General features: G+C 47.9%; 5 protein-coding genes across 5 annotated transcripts; 2 read left to right on the top strand and 3 right to left on the bottom strand.

Annotated features, from left to right (window-relative positions):
- Positions 1-243: 243 nt before the first annotated feature.
- On the top strand, positions 244-905 carry CTAM01_14821 (endo-beta-1,6-glucanase; the record flags this gene model as incomplete). Its single annotated transcript, XM_060530820.1, has 3 exons — positions 244-276; positions 342-771; positions 838-905. 3 exons carry the CDS (start codon positions 244-246, stop codon positions 903-905), a joined length of 531 nt encoding a protein of 176 aa, XP_060374629.1.
- A 936-nt stretch (positions 906-1,841) lies between these two features.
- On the bottom strand, positions 1,842-2,766 carry CTAM01_14820 (fungal chitosanase; the record flags this gene model as incomplete). Its single annotated transcript, XM_060530819.1, has 3 exons — positions 1,842-2,111; positions 2,187-2,518; positions 2,595-2,766. 3 exons carry the CDS (start codon positions 2,764-2,766, stop codon positions 1,842-1,844), a joined length of 774 nt encoding a protein of 257 aa, XP_060374628.1.
- A 1,524-nt stretch (positions 2,767-4,290) lies between these two features.
- CTAM01_14819 (uncharacterized protein) lies at positions 4,291-4,728 on the top strand (the record flags this gene model as incomplete). Its single annotated transcript, XM_060530818.1, has 1 exon — positions 4,291-4,728. The coding sequence occupies one exon, from the start codon at positions 4,291-4,293 to the stop codon at positions 4,726-4,728; it is 438 nt and encodes a 145-aa protein (XP_060374627.1).
- An 892-nt stretch (positions 4,729-5,620) lies between these two features.
- On the bottom strand, positions 5,621-7,348 carry CTAM01_14818 (WD domain-containing protein; the record flags this gene model as incomplete). Its single annotated transcript, XM_060530817.1, has 6 exons — positions 5,621-5,779; positions 5,841-5,943; positions 5,998-6,045; positions 6,111-6,296; positions 6,344-7,253; positions 7,306-7,348. The coding sequence occupies 6 exons, from the start codon at positions 7,346-7,348 to the stop codon at positions 5,621-5,623; spliced, it is 1,449 nt and encodes a 482-aa protein (XP_060374626.1).
- Positions 7,349-7,511: 163 nt separating this feature from the next.
- On the bottom strand, positions 7,512-9,663 carry CTAM01_14817 (WD domain-containing protein; the record flags this gene model as incomplete). The annotated part of the gene is made up of 5 exons (XM_060530816.1): positions 7,512-7,618; positions 7,685-7,902; positions 7,954-8,061; positions 8,127-8,725; positions 8,794-9,663. 5 exons carry the CDS (start codon positions 9,661-9,663, stop codon positions 7,512-7,514), a joined length of 1,902 nt encoding a protein of 633 aa, XP_060374625.1.
- Positions 9,664-9,807: the final 144 nt, after the last annotated feature.

The raw sequence follows: 9,807 nt of genomic DNA, 5'->3' as shown, positions 1-9,807 counted from the left end.
TCCTCGAGAGCCTGACGAAGCTGATCTTCGGTATATTGAGGCATTATATATAGAAGAAGACATGTGCAAAAGATGAGCCCATTTGGACGCGAATTGAAAATGTTGTGATAAAAGGAGGTTGGGGGTGGGCATTGGGTTGTGGTGGATTTTCGCGTTTTTGTGGGTGCCAGAAACAGGGGGGTGCCAGGAAGTGGGTATGTTGACTTAAATGAGCCCGTCGCCTGGGATCGCAAGGTGCAATCGATGCGGTCCGTCTTCTACAAGGACGCTTACACGGTACGTCATGCTACGCTTCGCCTACAGTGGTGTTAATGTTGCAGGGGCTGATAATACTGGGACAGGGAATTCGTCAGGTCGAGAAAGACCTCAATGTGGCTCGCAACAATTACGTCCACATACAGATGATGAACACAAACTGGGGCTCCGGGAATCCGGTCGAGTTCTTGAGCGACACCTATTTCACCGCATTCGATGATCACCGTTATTTGAAGTGGTCGACGAGCGTTTCTGTCTCGCATCAGAGCTATATCTCAACTTCTTGCAAAGATAACCGCAACTCAGATGCCGCTGGGCCTACCATAGTTGGCGAGTGGAGTATCGCAGTGCCAGACAACGTTGAATCGACGGATGGGTGGAGCCCAAGCAAGCAGAAAGCCTTCTACAAGAAGTGGTTTGCTGCTCAGGTTTACTCTTACGAGGAATGGACTGCAGGCTGGGTTTTCTGGACGTGGAAGACCGCGCTTGGCGATGACTACCGGTGGTCCTACAAAGGTAAGTCACATACGTCTCAAAATGTTCTCGAGCTTTATGATTCCCACATTTGACTAACTCTCTTAGCCGCCGTTGCTGCCGGTGTCATTCCGAAGGACTTGAACACTATTGCCACTTCTGGTGTTTGTGGATAAAAGACGGTTCCGTATGAGAGATTGCTTGGAAACTCGAGCAGCGCATGTGCGTTTTGCCACATGCAGGATTCTACATCATCTAACATCGCTTTGCTTTGGATTGCATTGGGAAACTCTTCCCGTTATTCTTCAATTCTTTATATTTAACGGCTTTTGACAGTTTGGGAGGTGGATGCACTGGTGCTTTTTCTTGGAGACTGCCTCTTAATAACATTACTTTGAAACTGTGCACCAATCCTTCATCATCCCATGTATGCCTGCTGTCCAGAGCTGCAATTAATTGCCTGAGCAAGCTATTATACTTATGTTTCACTGAGAAGCAATCATGATTTCCATGCACAACAGATGAGTACTTTAGGAAAGGCACACAACCGCCTGTCTATCGTCCATCCCTTCTTATGCCCCGATTGGTGCTGCTGCAAGATTCGACCTAACAAGGTTCTTTCGAGGGGACATATGCCAAAATAGCAGCATCATGTCGTTCAGTAACGTTGGCTAAGGAATCACAGATGCTCAAGTGAAGGCTGTAAATATCACTTCTTTTGGCGGCCAAGACTGACTGGGGAATATTTGCGGGAGAACGTTTTCCGCAATTGGGCACGACTGGGATTCATAAAGTACTAATATAAATCATGTCCTTGAAGCGGATCATGGCAAAAGCACGCAAGTGATTGCAGTCAGACAAATTCCAGTAGTGAGTAAAGACTTATGTTTACGTGCTGCTACCCGAACAAAAAATGTGAGATAAATCAATTCTTTTGAGAGAGTGGGATGCTAAGGAGGCCGCAAAGACCATTCAATAATGCTAATGTACACGAAAAATAACCCCTTTCCATCACCTTATACGGAGTCTCCTCTGCGTCTTGTAGTGATGCATTTACATGCAGCACATCTCTATGGCTATCTGGAGGATTGCATCAGCGTTCAACTCGAGGCTCAAGCTCGGATTCTTTTGAGGAGGCGATTGCCGAGTGCCGAGATGCTGTCTTCAAATTCATCGTAAGTGTTGGCGGCCCAGGTAGCACCATGAGCGCCAGGAACGGCGTCCTTGCCCGGGAACGCAATGTAGAGTACATCAGACTGGTCATGTCCAGCATTGCCATTCATACCAGTTCCAAAACAAGCCGTAGCAAGAGAAAGCGAGGCTTCACCGACCATGGCTTGGCTGCCATCATCACCGTTGGTGTCGGCCCAGATACCATAAATCTACAGGTTTCGAGGTTTAGAAGTTGCGCCAGTGAAATATAAATCAACAACGAAAGGTACAGAGGATGGACTCACAACTTTGTTGTTGCAAACAACTGCCATGACGCTGAGGGGCTCAATGCCATGCTTCTTTGGGTCGAAGGTAGGCCATCCGGGCTTAGATCCGTCGTTGCCGAAAACAACGTAAGGGTGAACATACGCGTTCAGATCATTGATTCCGGCCTTGTAACCTTGGATTTCGGACTTGAAAGACGTCTGCGGCTGCGTGTCGGTGGAGGAACCGCATCGGCCGTCTCCATGAGTCTCCGCACCATCGCAATCAATGTCCATGTTCGCGAGGCGACCTCCCGAACCCTGGATGTAGATGACATTGTAATTGCTCAAGTAGTCGCCACAATAGCCATAATCTGTGATGCGGATAGTTTGTCCGTGTTAGGGTCACTGAGCAATCTATTCTCTTGGGACATTTCTCGGTCGTCTCACCTCCTTTGCCGCCCTCCTTGCTATGGAAGCCGGTCTTGAGGACGGTGGAGCATTGCTGCCGGCCACGAACTTGGTCGTAAAAGGCCTTAACGTTAGCTGGAACGTCTCTTGCCGTCGCAGGTACAGCTAGCAGCGTGGCGAAGGCACACGCGTAGGCGAAATTGTGGAACATGATGGTAATAGAAGGTTGGCGAGACTTTAGCGAATAGAAAGCTTTGAAGATGGTGAACAGATCGTTTGATCGAACAGCGACCATGTTTCGTTTCTTATAAGAATGTTTCCTGCAATGGGCTTCGGCCGAGAAACACTCTGATCCAAGTTCCCGAGCCCCTGAGTCGTGTAAACCACGCCATGGTGAGCCTAGCTTGGAATATGTTTTATTAAAAGACCTCGTGTTTGTAGTTAACCCAGGGTAATGTTCACTTGGAACAACAGGCTGCAGATCGCAATCCTTCACGTTGATAGAATGATGAGAATAGAAGACTTCCGGCATTCCCAAACGCCATTGTCTATTCCCACGCTGAATTAGTTGACCACTGATCAAAGCTATGCGCCGTCTAAGGCTTGAATCAATATTTTGACCATGAAATCGACGAGACGAAGAGCGCCCGAGTCTTACATTGAAACGTGTGATCTCAAATAATTATGTGGGAACCAAGTGATGCAGGAAACATTTCTTGTTCGTTGTAATCAGTCCTTTGCAAAGGACCCACTGAGTCCTCTTTCGATCCGGAATGATGAATTTTCAAGTGGTTAAGTGTTAAACGTTCAATTTGGACGGAAGAGGAAATCTTGTTTATATTCCCGGCCGGGATGTCTAGGCAGCCAGATTGAGACTTGCTCGAGCTTTGTTCCACAACCAAGGATCGCTCTTGGGCGGGCCGATTGTGCTTGCTTAGTCTGTTTCACTAGTCTGAAAAGACAGGTTGAAAACGATTGAACGGATGTAAGACAGCCAGGACTGCATCAATTGTCAACTATCCCACACAGTCTGAAAGACCTCAATTTCCGTAGTAGCGGAAGTGGTAGCTTCGGGAAGTATGACACCCGATCTTTCTATGCATTCAACAGTTTTCATTTCACGAATCGCAACAAACGCGTATCGACTAGCTGATGCATGCAGGCACAATGGCGTAGCTAACAATTACTATAGTCGTTGTAGGAGTGGGTACTATCAAAAGATTTGATGGCTTGAGATGGCAGTTGAGCTACTGACTAGCAAAGACTTGGAGCCAACCTTGAATGACAGAGTCAGTAACCCCAGTCTCATGGACAAAAGCGGAAGGTACATGTGGGATACCGAATGGCTAGCAAGCGGTCTTACGGGCATTTGATCCTATGGATTGCGACGCAAAGTGGTTGTGGGACACGAGAAGTAAGCCACGCCGAAATTAAGCCTTGGTTTATCGAGAGTTAGTGGACGATCACCAGTTCTCCATCAACAGTAGCTGAACGTGTAAGAGAGGATCACTCATCGCTCTGGAATCGAAGAGCAGAATTGAAATCTTGGCATGTTTTCAGCCGAGTATCACGGACAGATTACTTATTATCAAGCCTTACGCCCAGTTTACATGATTCTTTCCCATCAGGCTTTCTCCCAAATCAGTCCTATCAGCCACACCACTAGCACCTTTGACTTCGCCATACATATTGAATCAAAAGTCACGGTCGACTGTCCACATACAAATCTTCCAAGATGCTCTCTTCGTTACTCCTGAGTCATCTTCTTGTCCTGGGTGCGTCTCAGGCCGTCGCCGGCGAGGTAGTCTCAGGCTCTCACACGAAAGGCTCTATCTTCATGTTTGGGGACGCAACTGCCTGCCGCAACATTTTCTGGAGGAATGGCGCCTGTGGTCTCAGTACCTACTTTTCCAACTCGGTCGACCGCAGCCTCCCACTAGTCGCGATGCCATCCGGCATATTCGAGCCGTACGGTCAAGCACAGAACAACAGGCTCTGCGGCAAAGTAATCACGATGACGCACAAAGGTGTCACTCGAAAGGCTGTTGTAGCCGACCAAAACACCAGCAGCGAGCAGTCTATCGATATGTGCTTGGACACGTGGCAAGCATTTGGAGGACATGACAATGATGGAACTCTTCGCAAGGGCATTCAGTGGAGCATCGCTATTTGATGAGCACATCTTCAACATTGTCAGTTTGGCGGAAGGAATTGGCACCTCGGGTCTATCGCGAGACGAATAGTCTATCGTCATGATAAGAGACTAGATTATTGCGATTGTATCCAAGACATCCAACTCCGGAATGAAGAGCCTTGATAACGACAGATTCCATCTAAATTCATCCTCAAATCAATCTAGAGGCGCTTCACTATGCTACTCAAGTGGAATCTTCTCACCCACTTGCTCACCTCATTATTGCTGCTTTTACTGAGGTTGAGATTTTAGGAAGGGTGAGCTGGGGGTGAGCAGAACTTGGTGTTGGTGGCTTGTTAGTGCATCCAGATACTATCGTTAACCCGTCTACCGAAATCAGAACTTTGGCGACTGAGAACACATTTTCGTAATTAAGCGCCCAACCCCTGAAAAAATTCGTCATCTTTTGGTATTACTTTCCCTTCCACCTCCCTTCCCGCCAGTACCCTCTTTCGTTTTCCTCCAAATCTTCTTTTCTTCGCTAAACGTGCTGAACTCAATTATCTGCACCCCCTTTCATCCAGTAAGAAGATCGTAGTATACATACCCAGTGTAGAGGAACATCACCATAACACGCAAGATAATATTGCCAGCCTAAGGTATGTAGCTGTGAACGATGGTGATGGAGCAATCAGAGAGATGACCAAACTACTTCAAAGCTACGCGAAAATCGTTTCTAACAAAGCAATCGACATTCTTGTTTAATCTGTAAGACTCAGTGAACGTAAATAAGTGCAATCTAGAACAGAAAGAAATCTTCCGGCTGAAAGCCTTTTACCCTCATAATTGGGTTATCGCAAACGGTCAGTCTAAGCAAGCGGCACGCCACGCACATGGATTCGCCCAGCAACAATCAAATGACTAAATAAGCCTACGAATGCGCTAGATTGAGAGTGTCAGAGAGTATGAAAAGAGCAGAATTTTCATCAGACTTCACCTCTAAGTGACCTAGTTCACTGCTTTCTGTTCTGCCCGTGGCAAGCAGAATGCCGGCGAGCTCCCTCTTGAGTTTTTGATTTGTGACAACGGCCTACTCAGCGTACTGAATTAAGCCATGTGATGGTTCACTGCAACGAACGATGGCGACTTACCTCCTCGAAAGAATCTTTGACGTAAAACCGTACCGTTGTGACTTCCTTTTCTTGGCCCATCCTGTGGATTCTCGCCAAGGCCTGGTCTTCGATGGTTGGATTCCTTTATAAATATGCGTGAGCATCCGCTACTCAAGATTTCCATCTGACTGCCTACCAGCTGGGCTCCATTAAGTATGCCCTCGAGGCAACAGTGAGCGTCAAACTATTCGCAGCGTCCATATTAGCTTAATAAGCACATGCAATACGCGATTGATCGTTTGACCATACCCAACAGCACCGCATGAGAGTGTCAGTAATAGCACGCGGAGTGACGGATCATCACGGAATCTGTCAATGACTTTCTGTCTTTCTCTCTGTGGAACTTTTCCATCGTAGCGGAGGACTGAAATGCCAGCTTGCTTCAGCCCAACCTCGATAATATCAAGTGTCATTGTCCAGGTCGAGAACACAACACTAACGATCCCTCAGCATAAGCAATCCTGTTGACTTCTGATACATACCATTTGACGTCATTTGGTGTTTCTTGCATATCCTCTATGAGGGCCGTCACTTTAGTAGGGACATACCCTGCCCCTGCAATCTGTTCAATTGGCATTGAGATGGGCATGGCCTCCAAGCTTGCGGGACTAGTCGACACGGAAGCCATGGTACAAGACGAGTCGTGCCCACATCCAATCCTTTTCTTATCTCGAGTGGCTGTTTGTACGCAGTTCGAGCAAAAGAACTGGGCGCATCGGGAGAATAGAGCATCTGTACGTCCGGAATTCTCTTGGGGATTGTAATTGGCGTCCATCGTAAAAGCGCAGCGCTGGCATATTATGCTGCCCACCTCATTCATTAGAAGGTTGAATCGACCTTGCGCCGCTTGGTTCAAGTCCTCCGCCGTTGGCGTCTTTGCAGCTATTGCCAAGGAATCATGTCTATGAGGGTAGAATAACCCAAGATTGCATACCAATCTCATTCCGACAATTTGCTGAAGAACGCTGAAAGATGATGTCGTTCCTTGTTTTTGACTACCTTGGAGAAGGACTTCGTCGATTTGAGTGATGGTTTGGCTCCGAATCTGGTTGTCTAGCTCTCTCTCATCAGGCTGCAAGTCAATGTGACATGCCCGGTCGCGTCTCGGTGGCAACTCGACCGTCTTTCTTGGCCGGCGGAGCAACAGGCAGCCAGCTAGGCGCTTGAGTCTCTTGACTGCCTCCTCAGCGTTACCAGCTTTCCACATATGCGATATTTCCGCGTCAAAGATTCGTTTCTCGTTGTAGGGGTAGACACTAAGGAACTTGAGGAGAGTGGCAAGGTCGTTAAGGTGATTCTGAATCGGCGTGCCAGTCACGGCCCAACGAGAGACAGAATCAAGAGCACAGACAGCCTTCGCCATTTTTGAGTCCCTGTTTCGAATGAAATGTGCTGAGTTTGTGAGCAAACGTTACGTTATTGATGAACATCGGCTATATTATACCTTCATCCAGTATCACTCTCCTCCAGCGGGTCGTGAACAGCATGGACGACTCACGAGCAGCCTCAGTACGCCACTCTGTGGATACTGTGTGGTATGTTGTCAACACTATAGTTGTGTTTTCAAGTTCCGAGGTATGTCTCTGGCGATTCTTTCCGTGGTACAGACGCCATGGCAATCTCCGAGACTCGGTGTGTCTGCAAATGCTACTAGATCAGCCCCTGTTCATTGGCACAGGCAGGGAAAATGGCAGTGGCTTTTGCCTGTTTCTGAGAGCCCTCGTACCTCATAAGCTCTTCATCCCACATTCCGAGAACTAATTTCAAGTCAACATCGGTGGTTAATGTAGAAACATGAAAGACAGAATCCGTGAATAACATACGCGCTGGTGGAACGACAATCAGAGTCAAGCCACAAGATTCCTCGCCTAAAACGCCAGGTAAGCTAGAATCTTCACTCTGCGCCATGAAGTATGCATCCGAGGCAACGAGAGTGATCATTGCGAGCGTTTTCCCGAGACCCATCGGATCCGCAATGATGCCGCCGTAAAAGCTGGGAGGTTCGTGATCATGACGAGCACCAGATACTCGGTTAATAAACCTTTAGATCATCAACAGAAATACGCAAATCCAACAGGGCAAATACAAGTACCTTATTCCACGTTCAGTCTCTTCTGCTTCCCAGATGTCAGGTCTTGTTCCATCAAAAACCCAGCCTTGCTCTCGTCGTAACATGAACGTCAAAGCTTGCTTTTGATGCCTGATGTAATTTTAGGTCAGCTGTCGTGATTGTCTCAAAAAAGCGATCAAATGCTCTGAACATACCTTTTAAGTGTTGTCACTATTGCCGGCGGCTGCAAGGCTTCCGGCAAGTCCTCTTGGGAGTCCAGAAGCTCCAATAGTTCTGGTGGCGGTTCCAGGTCTTCCATTTCTACTAAGTTCTGACGCTCCCCCCTGAGATCTAGTGTATACTGATAATCGTTTGGGCCCAATGGGGGCAGTCGTTGAGGGTTGCAGTACCGCACATTTCGGTCGCAACCGATGGGATCCTGAAGATACAACCTTTGCGCATAGTCGAGCTCCTCATTGCACTGATCAATGAACAGCAAAATGTCTTCGGCATGGTTGCCTTGCCCGTAAAGGATGATGTTCAATGAACACTTTGTCGTGAAATTTGACCCACGGAAGCGTTTTCCATTGTTTGCAACTTTGAGCGCATCTTCTGTTATACAACAGAGAACCTGGAGCTCTGTATCCGCATCTGCCAAAAGGGCGTCCGTGAGATAAGTGAACTCAGAGCATACCGTCCCGGTGATGTTTGAGTTATCAGTCCCGCTAAAGGATGAACGGGTTCCAAGTACAACTGCGTAAGTAGCCGGATTCGCCCGAGAATACGGTTGGCATGTTGCCGCAATGCCTACAAACTGTAGTGAGGCATTCATCAACATGTTCTGGTCTCAAATACATGAAAGTATTGAATCAGTAAGCTTACCATGCCAAAGCATGTTACTTCTGACTCAGGATGGGATTTCTCTTCTTCATCGTCAAAGCAATCAGTTTCCTCGGCTTCTTCATCCACTTCAATGTCGCTTGCCTCGCCCGATAACACACCAAACTTCGGCGGAATTTCGTGCGACAGAGGGGCCTGGAATGTCGGATCTTGGGCAAATGAATCCAGAAATGTTTTGGGAAGAAATTGTAGACCTTGCGAATTAATGTCTGAAGAGTTGAGAAATGTGGCTGATCCAAGCAATGTTGGGAAACCTGGCGGCTGGGCTGTGATGGCAGGTGAAACATACGTCGCCCGGAGGCGACAATTCAGCTGTGAGAAGTCATGAATGTTCGGGATTTGACTGGTTGAGGCATAGGTATCTGACACCTCTGGAATGTACCAATTAATAGGCTGTGAAAGCTGCGTAGGAGCTGGAGAACCGTCTTCGGGCCAGTTGCTATTAATTGCCGTGGTTTCAAATGAACTTGCGGTGGTAAGGGCTCCAAATGACGTAAACTGAGCGTTCAAGGGACCTGTTTTCCGTTCCGACTCTGGCACCGAGGACAAGCTGACATTAGGATACTGCGAAAAGGTGGTTTGCGAGCCTGAGTTGAAGCTAGCATGGCTGGAGTCTCTCCAGTTGTTACTCGGCTCTTGGAACTGAGCGGACACTCTATAACCACGAGAAACAGCAGCTCCTGGAGACACTTGAGTCGCAGGTGAATGTGATGTTATGATGTCCTGACTGCGGTTGTGAGAGGTTCCCGGCTGGTTAGCAGAGCCCCAAAAACTGTCAGCTGGGCTGCCGCTGTATCCCGGGGGCTCTAGAAGCCTCGGGCGCTTGTTCGAACGATGATGATTAGAGGCCATGGCTCAGATGAGAAGTGGAATCGAAGCTGCTGTATTGGAGAAGATGGTTGTTGAGTTAGGAGGGTTGGAGGCGTCTGGACGATGGCTTGATATTGCTCAATGTGGAGGAGATCAATCAGCCTGGGGCAGTGCAGCTTGTGTAAC

The sequence above is a fragment of the Colletotrichum tamarilloi genome (assembly GCF_030869305.1).
Source record: "Colletotrichum tamarilloi strain Tom-12 chromosome Unknown Scaffold_135.1, whole genome shotgun sequence".
Classification (NCBI taxonomy): domain Eukaryota; kingdom Fungi; phylum Ascomycota; class Sordariomycetes; order Glomerellales; family Glomerellaceae; genus Colletotrichum; species Colletotrichum tamarilloi.
The sequence above is the reverse complement of the archived record's forward strand: the minus strand, read 5'-3'. Positions and strand labels throughout refer to the sequence as shown.